The 13,756-nt window shown below is 46.6% G+C and overlaps 1 protein-coding gene across 4 annotated transcripts; it reads left to right on the top strand.

Moving 5' to 3' along the window:
• Positions 1–62: 62 nt before the first annotated feature.
• Pglyrp2 (peptidoglycan recognition protein 2) lies at positions 63–13,086 on the top strand. 4 transcript variants are annotated; one of them, XM_039080048.2, is made up of 7 exons: positions 86–225; positions 1,216–1,318; positions 4,215–4,327; positions 7,425–8,408; positions 9,491–9,701; positions 10,481–10,778; positions 12,679–13,086. In XM_039080048.2, the coding sequence occupies exons 3-7, from the start codon at positions 4,264–4,266 to the stop codon at positions 12,688–12,690; spliced, it is 1,569 nt and encodes a 522-aa protein (XP_038935976.1). In that variant the 5' UTR covers positions 86–225; positions 1,216–1,318; positions 4,215–4,263; the 3' UTR covers positions 12,691–13,086. The 4 variants fall into 4 exon arrangements, with proteins under 4 accessions (XP_063119225.1, XP_038935976.1, XP_006241155.1 ...); XM_063263155.1 differs by lacking the exon at positions 1,216–1,318 and having other exon boundaries at positions 63–225; NM_001399713.1 differs by lacking the exons at positions 86–225; positions 1,216–1,318 and having other exon boundaries at positions 4,131–4,327.
• The last annotated feature ends 670 nt before the right edge of the window (positions 13,087–13,756 follow it).

The raw sequence follows: 13,756 nt of genomic DNA, 5'->3' as shown, positions 1-13,756 counted from the left end.
GCCCCACCTGATGCCAGAATAAAGGGGGGTTGGATCTGGCTGGCCTGGGATCCCAGCACTTAGGAGGAGGTAGGAGGTTAGGAAAGCTCCAGGCCTACCCAGGCTCTGTAAGAGATTCAAGGACATCCTGGAAGGGCCGGAGGTGAAGGGGGACAGGACCATTCAGCAGGACTCAGACATCGGCACCCAGAGAAGAGGACAGATCCTGTACTACCACAAACCTAGGTGGGTCCCTAGAGTAAAACCAGAGCTCTTCCTTTTAATCAGGCACTGGAACTGGGCTGGGAGGCAACCTCCAAGAGCCAGGCATCGTGGCTCCCCCTGTAATTCTAGCACTTAGCTCGCTAAAGCAGAAAGATTGCTTCATGCCCGAAGCCAGCCTCTAAGACCCTCTGTCAAGAAGCAAAACAGGAAACGAGGAAGATGGCTTGGTCGGTCAGAGCATCTGCTATGTGAGCATGAGGGTCTGAGTTAGGATCCCCTTCTGCCATGTTCAAAAGCAAGTAAGTTCAGTATTTGGAAGCAGAGATAGACAGTAGATCCTGGAGCTTGCAGGCAGCCTACCGGAAACAATGATCCCCTGGTTCAGAGAGGGACCCTGTCTTCAGGCAGTAAGGTGCACAGGGACAGAGGAAAATACAGATGTTCTCCGCTCACCATGAATGTACATACATGGAGTGTGCATGCATGTGCATGCACCATACACACATGAGCATGCATATACATATATGCACATGCATACAGGTACACACACACACACACACACACACACACACACACACACACACATTGCCCCCAAGCCTGATGACCTGAATTTGATCACTGGGACCCACACCGTAGAAGGAGAGAGAACTGAGTTTCACAGTCCTCTGCCACACATGCACCATGTACGCACACATGGAGAGAGGGGGAAGTGGAGGAGAGGGAGAAGAAGGGAGAAAGAGACTAAAAGCTGAGGAGGAAGAGGAAGACCCCAACCTTTCCAGCATCCTGTGGCAGGGAAGGGTGGTGGGGGGGGTGTGTGCAGCACAGGAGGGGAGGGTGACTCTAACCACAGGCTTCCTCTCTCTGTTTGCTAGAATGTAGATATGAAAGGTTCCCGGAAGGCCCACGTGTTAAAGGCTGGGTGCACAGCATGTGGTGCTAGGTGAGGGCTAGTGGAGGGAGTCACTCAAAGGTACCCTCACCCTACAGTTCTCCTTTCTTGCATCTCAGTGTATGAGAGGTAAGCAGCCTTCTCCATCAGAAGTTCCTCTCTCCTCAAAAGCCCAGAGAAGCAAGGGCAACCAACCGACCAAGAACTACTACTGCTGAAACTGTAAGCCAAAAGATATCTCTCTTCCTTAAACATAGATGGCTGTCCCTGGGTATGATGATGATGTGTGCTTTAATCCTAGCACTCAGGAGGCAGAAACAAGCAGATCCTTGTGTTTGAAGGCAGCCAGGTCTACTCAGCAAAAGTTCTGGGGGCTATAGAGCAAGACCCTGTCTTAAGAGAGAGAGAGAGAGAGAAGGAAAAAATGAAAAGAAAAATATCTCAGATAAGAAAAACAAGCCTCCACCTTGCCCAGCATAGCCTGTCTTACCAGACAGTTGAGAGTATCATCTAGTGGTAGCTTCAGGTCTGTCACTTCTGAGACAGGGCAGAATTTACTGAATTGACTTCAAAGCAATTGGGAGCATCACTCCCAAGAATGGGCAGAATTTAAACTAGGTATGGTCCACACCTAAAATCCCAACACTTAAGAGCCTAAGATAGGAGGAGCCTGACTCTGAGGCAGGCCTAGGCTACATAGCATCACCCTGCCTCAAAATAAAATGTAAAAACATAGCAATGTGTGGCACACACCTAATACCAGGGCTGTGGAAAGGTGGAGAGGGGAGGATCAGGAGCTCAGAACCAGCTGGGACTACATGAGACTGTCTCAGTACGTAAGTAAATAAATAAGGCCTGGATGAGATTCGAAAGAAAGGAGGAAGGAAGGAAAGAAAGAAAGAAAGAAAGAAAGAAAGGAAGGAAGGAAGGAAGAAAGAAAGAAAGAAAGAAAGAAAGAAAGAAAGAAAGGAAGGAAGGAAGGAAGGCTGGAGAGATAATGAAGATAGATTAGATAGATAGATAGATAGATAGATAGATAGATAGATAGATAGATAGATAGAAGATGGATGGATGGATACATAGATACATACATAGACAGACAGAAGATGGATGGATACATAGATACATAGGTAGGTAGGTAGGTAGATAGATAGATAGATAGATAGATAGATAGATAGATAGATAGATAAATAGATAGAAGATGGATGGATGGATAGATAGATAGAAGATGGATGGATGGATGGATACATAGACAGATAGACAGACAGACAGACAGACAGACAGACAGATAGATAGATAGATAGATAGATAGCTGGGGAGATAGCTGGAGAGATGGCTCAGAGGTTAAGAGCACTTGTTTGCAGTAGACCTAAATCTAGACCCAGCACCTACATCAATCAGATGGCTCACAACAGCTTGTAACTCCAGTTCCAGGGAATCCAATGACCTCTTTTGTTTTTCATAGGCACGGCCCTCCTGCAAAACCCCACACATGTATGATATAAACACATGTACACAATTAAAATAAGGGGGCTGGAGAGGTGATTTGGTGGGCAAAGGCATTTTGTTGTGCAAACCCTGACAACTGGTGTTCTCTCTCTAGACCTGGGTGGAAGGAGAAAACTGACTTCCAAAAGTTGTCCTCTTCTCCCTCCGCTTGCACGCCGTGGTACATACACATAGCCACACTCATCTCATGGGCACACACTATACACTTATACACGCATATACGATACTAATGCTCACAGGTTATTTCTCCACAGCTGAAATGAGCCAATTCAAGCCACATTAGGACATATTAAAGACAGGTTTACTGAGAAGCAGGTTTATTGGGAGGAGGGCATAGGGCGAGTGCCTGAGGTGGTGCACATTTACCTATCAAAGCAGAGCTGGCCTTCGGGTTCTCCCAGCATCCCTCAGTCCCTACCTGGAATACCCTGCCCCCAACCCTGAACTTTACAGCCCAGGGCCTGGACTGCCCTTCCCCCAGAGGCTCTTCCTTGTCTAATCCAAACACATTTTGATCTCTCTCTCTCTCTCTCTCTCTCTCTCTCTCTCTCTCTCTCTCTCTTTCTCTCCTCTGCACTTCTCTCTTTTTCTCCCCACCACCCCCATGGTGATTTCCCTGGTCTTTAGAACCAGTGAATTTACCTAAGAGCAGCTTCCCAATAAACCTGCCTTTAATAAATTCTAATCTGGCTTGAATTGGCTCATTTCATCTGCAGAAAAATCGCCCATCAAATACTTTCATTCATATAAATAAATAAATATTATATACATATATATATATATATATATATATATATATATATATATATATATATATATATATATATATATATATATACTTTTTTTATTCGAGATAGGGTTTCACTGTGTGGCCCTGGCTGTCCTCGAACTCAATCTGAGGACCATGCTGACCTCAAACTCAGAGATCCACCTATCTTTGACTCCTGAGTGCTGGGGTTAAAGTCATGAGCCACCACTGCCTAATTTAAACACAAAACTGTTGTTTTTTTTTATTTTTGGAGTTGGCGGGGCGGGGTGTCTTTTGGTGATGGTGGTGGTGGTTGGTTGGTTGTTTTTTGTTTTTGTTGTTTTGTTTTGCTTGAAACAGGCTCTCTCTACATAGTCCTGTCTGCCCTGGAACTCACTAAAGTCTTTTAAACCGTATTTAAGAATAAAGAAAATAAGATAAAATGTAAAAAGGGGACTGTAGACCAGGCTGGCCTTGAACTCACTAAAGTCTTTTTAAAAATATTTTAGAACAAATAACATAAGATAAAATGTAACAAAAGGAGGCTGGGCATATAGCTCAAAGGTACAGTACTTGCCCGGCTTGCCTAACACCCTAGGTTTAATCCCCAATATTGCAAAATAATATTAATAATTGATTGTATGTATTTTTTTAATTTCTGGAGTTTGAACTTCCCAGTCTGCAGCTTTTGGCAGGGACCTGTCTTGCTGATCCATCATGTCACTCTGGGCGGGTCTCTTTGAAGCCAGATAACCTTAACCCAGGCTCTCTACTCCCACGCTCCCTTAACTCTGCTGGGGTGACTTCTGCCCTGGGGCGTTTTGGTAGAGCAGATTAATTCTCATGCCCCTATCCTCCTAGGGCCTCAGAGGTTCTCTGCTTGGTTGTACCCTGGAACTGGAGCCCCAAAATGAAGGCCTGGGGTGTCCTCTGGATTGTGCTTGGATTGTCGCTGTGGCCAAAGCCAGGGACAGGTGAGTCCAAGGGCACAGGCCTGAGGAGGAGGGGTTGTTGCTTTGTTCAACCCTAGTGGGGCAAGGCTCCAGCTCTCAGCACATTACATGTTCCCAGCCCCACAGAGTCAAGGAAGGGGTGCCAGAAAGACATGGGGATCCAAAAGCAAAAGTTAAGGATAGTTTTCCCGGGAAGAGATACACAGAACCAGAATAGGAGTTAGGAGAGCTGGGTTTGATTGAGAAGCAGAAGAGAAAGGGTATTTTGGGGAGAAAACAGCAAAGTTACAGACTGTATTGCCCACGGAAGAGCACCATTTCCAGGTACTGGGATTAAAATGACCTTAGGCCCTGGGTATGCAAACACTTGTCTGTATTTCCAGAACACAGGGAGCTGAAGCAGGAGGACCATGAGTTTGAGGTCAGCCTGGACTAACTACATAAAGAGATAGTAGCCAGCCTCCGATCTATACCAAGCCACTGAAACAAACAAAACAACCCAACTTCCCAGATTCAAATCCTACCTCCTCCACTTCCTAGTTGGGTAACCTGAGGCAGCTAACATGACATTTCCATTTCAGATGCTTCATCTGTGACAGGAAACTAATGGGACATACCTTATAATGTTTGGTGCGGATTCAAACGGTTAAATAGGTCACTTGGTAAATGGTTAAAAACATTGGCAATTATCCAACAATTCTAATTCTGCTGTGGGCCTGGTAACCAAACATTTCTAGCTTCCATTTGTTTGTTTACTTTTGCCTTTCTTTCTTTCTTTCTGTCTTTCTTTCTTTCTTTCTTTCTTTCTGTCTTTCTTTCTTTCTGCCTTTCTTTCTGCCTTTCTTTCTTTCTTTCTTTCTTTCTGTCTTTCTTTCTTTCTTTCTTTCTTTCTTTCTTCAAGCCAGGGTCTTACTATATAGCTCTGGCTGTCCTTGAACTCAATCTATAGACCAGGCTGGACCCAAACTCAGAGATCAGCCTACCTCTGCTGGGATTAAAGACGTGTGCCAGGATGCCTGGCTTGGATTCCATTTCTTCAAGAGGGAGAAAACCCATTCTCCAACTCCCCTCTGGTCATTCATTTGTCTGTTCATCTGTCCATGCACCTGTTTGTCTAACACAAGATCTCACTTTGTAGCTAGGATGGCAGGGAACTATGTAGCTCAGGCTAGTCTTGTGCTTATGGTGATCCTCCTGCCTCAGCGTTGTTAAGGGAAGGGATTACAGGCATGAGGCACCTAGCTTAACTTCCTAGCTGTTCTGTGATTACTTCCCAGACAATAGCGAACATCATGTGCACCAATAGGGCGCTAATAATAGACCAAGGAAAGGCAAGCTCACTAAACCAGTGAGTTTACTGGGGTCATTTATAGGAATATGGGTGACCAAAAGCAGCTACATCGCCAAAAAAAGCCCATCCTCAGCATGAATGATGGCTCACAAAAGCTGCATCTTTGGCGCTCCCTGCTGAACCTGCAGGCGGCTTGGCTCTGTGGAGGGTCTCTGCTTCCCTACACTGGCTACTGCTTTTCTTTTCTTTTTTTTTTTTAAGATTTTATTTATTCATTTTATATATGCCGAGTACACTGTCACTGTCTTCAGACACACCAGAAGAGGGCATCAGATCTCGTTACAGATGTTTGTGAGCCACCATGTGGTTGCTGGGATTTGAACTCAGGACCTCTGGAAGAGCAGTCAGTGCTCTTAACCACTGAGCCATCTCTCCAGCCCTGGCTACTGCTTTTCTAACCTTCACAGACGAGCCTCTTGCACTTTAGGACTTTAGACGGTTTTGGGAGTCTCCTGAGGCCTGGAACCAGTTTATTGCCTCAATTTTAGTAAGAGGCCTCAAGTTGGAGAAAATTGCTACATAACACTCATGCATCCTTCAAAATATTTTTCTCTTTATAAAACTTCCTAACTCTAATCTATCACCAAACACTGTCTGTTTGGGCTAGAGAGAGGGCTCAGTGATTACAAGGGTGTACTGCTATTACAGAAGACCCATGTTCTGTTCCCAGCTCCCACACTGAAACAGTCACCACCAGTAACTGCTGCTCCAGTATAGCCAAAATTTCTGGCCTCCATATACACACACATACCCACACATAGACACACACACATTATTTAAAACAATAAAAACTATTATCAAATAACAATAATAATTTATAATTCAGATATTAAATTAAATATAGTTATCATAAATTATATAATTATAAATTATATATTAAATAATATATTTCTAGGCATAATGAAATATAATTATATTATTATAAATGATAGTATTAAACAGTAATGAATAATAAAAATTACTATTAAAACAATAGTAATTTTTAAATTACCTGTCTTTACCCCTACATATATAGAAATTCTGCCTACTTCTTGTTTATTACCACCTGCCACCGCTGTGACCCCAGCCACCTTCCTCACTCACCTCTATACTGTGCCCCTCTTTATTCTAGCGCCTTGCAAATCCGTTTCCATACATATAGTAGCCCATAGAACAATTTTGTCTTAACCTAATGAGTGACTAGACACCGTGGCCATAGCATGGAAAGCATTTTCTTATCAAGGAAAGCATTTCATGGGGGCTGTTTACAGGTTCAGAGGCTTAGTTCGTTTTTAACACGGTGGGAAGCATACACATAGACGTGGTACTGGAGAAGCTGAGAGTTCCACATCTTGATCCGTAGGCTGCAGGAAGAAGAGAGAGCCACTGGGCCTGGCTTGGGCTTCTGAAACCCTAAAACCCACTCCCAGTGACACACTTCCTCCTACAAGGCCACACCCACTCCAACAAGGATACACCTCCTAATCCCTCTCAAGTAGCACCACTCCCTAATGACCAATGGTTCAAAGTTATTAGCCTGTGGGTGACATTTTTATTTAAACCTGGCCAGGCCTCTCTCCTGCTCATAGTCTTGCCGTGGCTCCCCAGTGCTCAGACAGTCCTACCTCCTTACCCAGCAGGCAATAGTCTGGGTGCCTCAGTTTCTTCCTCTACACAGTGGTGTCGGATGAAAAGCTAGGAACACTAGGAAAATGCGACATGAACAGAGGAACGTTCCAGAACAAATGAAGCTGCGTTGCTGGGCTGACTCATTCTTTCTCTCTGCAGCCTCCTCCTTACCCATGGTCATGGACTCCATCATCCAGGCTCTTGAGGAACTTGAGCAAAAGGTACTGGTGACTGAGGCCGGCGTCACTGCCTCTGCATGGATTCTGTCAGCCAAGAACTACAGCTCCCACAATTCCCTTCACCAGCACTTGCTGCTGAAGGCACCAAGCCAAAACACTACAGAGCCAGATACTCACTCGCTCAGTCCGGAGCTACAAGCCCTGATTTCTGAGGTGGCCCAACATGATGTACGGGATGGGCAGGAGTACGGAGTGGTGCTGGCACCTGATGGCTCCACTGTAGCCGTGAAGCCCCTGCTGGTTGGGCTGGAGGCCGGCCTACAGGGGCGCAGTGTTGCTAACTTGTCTTCAGATTGCTTGGATACTTGCGATACTGGAGCCATCTGGCCAGGACTCAAAGATGCCTTCACAAATGTCTCTTCTCCAGATGCTGGAGCCACTTTACCAAATGACAAAGCCAAGACACCCACCACTGTGGACAGACTCCTGGCAGTCACCTTGGCTGGAGACTTAGGTCTGACCTTCCTCCACAGGTCCCAGACTTGGAGTCCTCCAGGCCTGGGAATTGAGGGTTGCTGGGACCAGCTTTCTGCCCCCAGGGTCTTCACACTCTTGGACCACAAGGCATCCAGGCTCACCATGGCTTTCCTCAATGGTGCCTTGGATGGAGCTCTCCTTGGGGCCCACTTGAGCCGGATCCCTAAGCCCCACCCACCCCTCAGTCGCCTGCTGAGAGAGTACTATGGAGCTGGGGTGGATGGAGATCCAGCGTTCCGCAGCAACTTCCGAAGGCAGAACGGGGTTGCTTTGACTTCAGCCCCTACCCTAGCCCAGCAAGTATGGGAGGCCCTTGTCCTGCTACAGAAACTGGAGCCGGGACATCCGCGGTTGCAGAACATGAGTCAAAAACAGCTGGCTCAGGTAGCCACCTTTGCTACCAAGGAGTTCACTGAGGCTTTCTTGGGTAAGGACTTTCCCCTGGTCCCTCATAGATAGATACCTCCAGCCTACTGTGATCCCCCTGGATCAGCAGGGTCCAGGGCCTGGGAAATCCAGAGGGACATCAGAGTCCCTAGATAAGGACAACTTCGTGGGCAAAGAAATGCTAGAGTTGGTCCTTGAAGAATAAACAAGAGCTTATATGACTTTTAAAAATGTTTAAAAGAGAGGGAGGGGTGTAGCTCAGTTGGTAGAGCGCATGCGTAAGAAAAACCCTGCATTCAATTCCTACCACCACAGTAAACGGTGCATAGTGGTGCATGCCGATAATCCTAGCTCTTGAGAGGGAGAGGCCAGAGAATCAGAAGTGCAAGGTCATCGTTGAATATATATCAACGGCAGCCTGGGCTTCATGAGACCTTGGACTCCACCCCCCTGTCCCCCAACACAAGAGAGAGCATACAACTGGAAGTCAACACATGAGAGCTGGTTTTTTAACCTATTTATTGAGACAAGGATATATATATACATATATATGTATATACACACACATATATACATATACACACATATACACACATATATACACATATGCATCTATACATACATATACACACATATACATATTATACATACATATATACACACATACATCTATACATACATACATACACACACACACACACACACACACACACACACACATATATACACACATATATATCCCAGGCTGGTCTTGAACTTGAAAGTCCCCTTCCTGAATCTCTCAAATGCGCTATCATATGTACGCTTTTGGATTTTCTCCTAGAAGTAGAAGGATGTATAGAGGATTCCACCTATCTAGCTATCTACCTACCTATCATATATCTACCTGTATATATACCAACCTACCTTCCTACCTATCTATTATCTATCTATCTATCTATCTATCTATCTATCTATCTATCTATCTTGTGTACTCCTTCTGAGTCATCTCCCTGACTAAAACTAGATGCTTGTCAAATCCTGGAGGCCAGAGGGATGCCCACAGGTTCATTTTAATAGAGATTCAGTCTTCCAGATGGAAATGTTTGATGATCAAAGTCTGATGCTCCCTTGCTCTTGAAGGATGCCCAGCCATTCATCCCCGTTGCCGCTGGGGAGCGGCGCCCTACCGAGGCCACCCAACGCCACTCCGACTGCCACTTGGACTCTTATATGTGCATCACACATACGTGCCAGCGCCACCCTGCACCACCTTCCAGAGCTGCGCCGCCGATATGCGCTCAATGCAGCGTTTCCATCAGAACGTGCGCGGCTGGGCTGACATCGGCTACAGGTGGATCAAGCCTAGTCCTCTGGGGGAGGGCCTGGATGGCAGGGGGTAGAATGAGTGGATGGAAATAGGCAAGTAGTAAAAGGAACTTGTGGTGGGCGTGGTCAAGAACCAGACTGTGGTCAAAATAAGGGGCGAGGTCCAAGATTGGGTGGGTCCAAGGGAGGGAGAGAAGAGTGAAAGAAGAGCGAATAGGGTGTGACTGGTTCTTAGGGGTAGATTCAAAATGGAGAAAGTTTGCTTTGTTTGGTTTGGTTTGGTTTAGTTTTGGTTTGGTTTGGTTTGTTTCGAGACAGGGTTTTCTCTGTGTAGCTAGCTCTGGTTGTTCTGGAACTCTGTAGACCATCTTGGCCTCGAACTCGTGTGTGCTGGAATTAAAGATTTAGGCCACCACAGCCGCAGCCGCAGCCGCAGCCGCAGCCGCCGCCGCCGCCGCCTCCTCCTCCTCCTCCTCCTCCTCCTCCTCCTCCTCCTCCTCCTCCTCCCCCTTTTAACCCCCTCCCCTAGCCTCTCCCCCTCCTTCCTCTAAGGAAACAAGGTCTCAGTGGGTCTGGAGCTATGTGGAAAAAGCTAGTCTCGAACTCATAGAGTTCTGCCTCATTCTTTTTCTGAACGCTATTATTAGGGTATTCTGCACCATTTTGCAAGAAGGAACGGTTTCTGGGTTTCCGGGTGTTCAAATGATATTGAATTGGATGAAACAGAAACAGTGTGCTGTATTTGGTGTCGTAAGACACAGGGACAGAACCCCTCTGATCCTAAACATCCCATCCCCTCCGCAGTTTCGTGGTAGGCTCCGACGGCTATGTGTACCAGGGCCGTGGCTGGCACTGGGTAGGTGCGCACACGCTCGGCTACAACTCCCGCGGCTTCGGTGTGGCCTTCGTGGGCAACTACACTGGGTCACTGCCCAGCGAAGCTGCGCTGAACACCGTGCGTGACGTGCTACCGAGCTGCGCGATTCGCGCAGGTCTCTTGCGGCCAGACTACAAGCTATTCGGTCACCGCCAGCTAGGGAAAACTGACTGCCCGGGGAACGCGCTCTTCAACTTGCTGCGCACCTGGCCTCACTTCACTGTGGTGAGTCTTCTTGTCCCCGAGCTTAGCCTGTCACCCCTGCACCTTCCAAACATGACTCGGGCAGGCGCAACCTTCAGTCTCTCCCCATGGCATCATTTGTCCTGTCCTGACACAACTTCAGCCCTGGCCCTGGCCCAGCCAGCTCAACTGTTGCCTCACTCCTAACACCTCTGCCGCCACCCCTCTGAGCTCAGTCTGGCCTTCTTGTTAGATTACAGACTTCCAGCTGGCCAGCTCTCCTCTAAAACGCTATTGCCTTTCAGCCTCTGTCTTACAGCTGCAGCCAGGAACTCCTGGGCTGTTTTGGAACTGAAGTTTCTCTCTCTTCAGGGCCTCATCATGATTATGGCCTGCTGGTACTCAAAGCTCTCATCTGAAGAGCGATTTGTCTTAGGTCCTTACTACCAAACACATAACATTTTTTATTAATTTATGACAATACCCAAGAACTCACTCTAGCCTCCTATTGTGAAGGCTTCTGCTCATACAGCCCTAATCTAACCTGTGACCCTTCAATCCAAATTACTCTGTTGGCAAAACAGTAATAGTAATAGTAATAGTAATAGTAATAGTAATAGTAATAGTCATAGTCATAGTCATAGTCATAGTCATAGTCATAGTCATAGTAATAGTCATAGTCATAGTCATAGTAATAGTCCAGTCCCTATTCCTGTGATGCTCTCCTCTGCTCATCTCAACCCTTAGGGCTCTTGATAGTCTCTGACTCCCTGACTCATGAGGATCCTTATATTAGAGCCATCTACCCCTAGCCAACACAACCAGCCGGCCTCTGATTTCTACCACTGCCTAACCACACAGTCGCATTACCTGAGCCTGTTTTGTTTATTTGTGAAACAAAGTCTAACCCAGTCTAGCCCTGAACTCTCTGTGAGGCTCAGGCTGGCCTCCACGCCCACCACCCTCCTGTCTCTGCCTCAAGGGCTGAGGTTGCAGGCTCTTGAAGTCTATCCCATCCAATCGCTCCTTTTTTTTTTTACTTCCTTTTTAATGTGTGCATGCATGTGTGCATGTGTGTATTTATGTCTGTGGTATTAAAGGCAACTTCCGGTGTTATCCCCAGGGAAGCCATCTACCTACCTCCTTTGAGACAGGGTTTCTCCACACACTGAAGCTCACCCAATAGGCTAGGTTTGCTGGCTACAAGGGGTGACAAGGGGTCTTCTTGTCTGCAGATCCCCAGTGCTGGGACTAAATGATGCCACTTTGCCCAGCATCTTTACGTGGGTTCTGGGGGGTCAAACTCAGGTCCTCACAAGCATTGTAAGACAAGCATTTTGTTGACACAGCTGTTTCCCCAGCAGCTGTTTTGATTTTGAGACTCCGTTTTCTGTAGCCCAGTGGGGGTTGATCTTTAACTTCAGATCCTCCAGCCTCTACTTACCTATATGTTGGCTCTCCTGTTTTCATTAAGCTATGTATCTTCCTACTCTTGCCTGCAGACAGGTTTGAGTTTGGTTTGTCTTAATAGGGACTTGTACTTGTTATGTAACCTGGGTTAGCTCGCTCTTTCTTTCTTTCTCTCTCTCTTTCTTTCTTTCTTTCTTTCTTTCTTTTTTCTCTTTGAGACAGGGTTTCCACTATGCAGCCTTGAACATGCATAGATCTACCTGCCTCTGCCTCCTGAATGCTGGGATGAAAAGCTAAAGGCCCGGGTCACCACGGCTTGCCCAAGATTAGCCTTAACTCCCCATATCATTTGGCCTTAGACTCCCAAGTGCTAGGATTATAGATGTTTCCCACCATACCCTGCTACAGTCAGCTTTGTGTCCGTTCCTTCACTTTGGGCCCCCATCCTGTCCTATATCCAAGATTCCATAGCCAGGAAGGCAGACCCAACCATACATGCACCCTAAGTCTCATATTCTCATACTTCTTCTAGGTTGAAAACTGAGAACTCCTTTGAGGGACCCTTGAAGACCCAGGAGGCACTGTCTATCCCCGCTGATCCTTTGAGCAACCACCGGCCTCCATTAAAGGGACCACTGAAAGGAGATCTCTGTGAGGACCATCTTCCTCAGAGACCAGAATGAAAGCAAAGTGTATGTGGCTCAGTGGGAGAGCACATAGTTGACAAGCAAGAGGCTTTTTGTTTTGTTTTGTTTTTTGATTTTCATGACAGGGTTTCTCTGTGTTGCCTTGGCTGTCCTGGAACTCACAGAGATCTGCCTGCCTCTGCCTCTTCAGTGCTGGGATTAAAGCCATTGAACCACTGTCCATCCGAGGTTCTTGATCCCTACTCTAGCACCACAGAATAAATAAAACTGGCTATGGGAGCTCATACTTGTAATTATAGCAAGTGGAAGATAAAGGGAGGATTTATCAGAAGTTGTGGGTATTAGGGACTCACACCTCCTAACAATGAGTACTAGAGAATCAGGGTGACAAAAATGGAGGCAGTTTAGTGTACGACCTTGTAAGGTGAAATGCCAACAAAACCAGCAATGGTGCCCCATTGAGGGGAAAACTTATTGTTTATGATCCTAATCAAAATTCCTTTCCCCTCTTTGCTGCATGTTGCCTGGGTTTCATTATCCATCCCTCTTTTTCAACATGTGCTCTTGGTCATGGCGCAGTAAGTGGCCTGTATCCTCCCATACTGAGATAGGTTTGAAAAGAAGGTTTGCCAGAAAGCCAGACGAGAAGAAGGCACGCGCTGTCAGGGCAAAGAAGCCAATGCCTTCTGCTCACCTGAAAGCCGAGCCCATCTAAGGGGCTTCTGTATGGGAAACGAACCACGCTGTTTCCCGCCAGAGCTAGAGGCTAAAACAAAAACAAATAAATGAACTTCAGCACAAAACAGTGATCTGGAGCCACCCCTAAAACTTCCCTATTAGGATGTAAAAGGGCAAAGCCTGGAGGAAAAGTAGCCAGGGAAAGCAGTCAAGCAGGCTCCCACCGCAGATGAGCAGAACTCAGTTATGGGAAGACAGCATCAAACAGACCTTCTTCCTTCACTG

Source organism: Rattus norvegicus, chromosome 7, assembly GCF_036323735.1.
Source record: "Rattus norvegicus strain BN/NHsdMcwi chromosome 7, GRCr8, whole genome shotgun sequence".
In the NCBI taxonomy this organism is placed as follows: Eukaryota; Metazoa; Chordata; class Mammalia; order Rodentia; family Muridae; genus Rattus; species Rattus norvegicus.
Note: the sequence above shows the minus strand (reverse complement) of the source record. Positions and strands in the feature narration are given on the sequence as shown.

Bases quoted from the DNA above. Each gene is read 5' to 3' on its own strand.
- Pglyrp2 (XM_063263155.1), top strand. From the start codon at position 4,264: ATGAAGGCCTGGGGTGTCCTCTGGATTGTGCTTGGATTGTCGCTGTGG. The intron at 8,409-9,490 runs GTAAGGACTTTC...TTGCTCTTGAAG, and splicing joins GTTCACTGAGGCTTTCTTGG to GATGCCCAGCCATTCATCCC. The intron at 9,702-10,480 runs GTGGATCAAGCC...TCCCCTCCGCAG, and splicing joins TGGGCTGACATCGGCTACAG to TTTCGTGGTAGGCTCCGACG.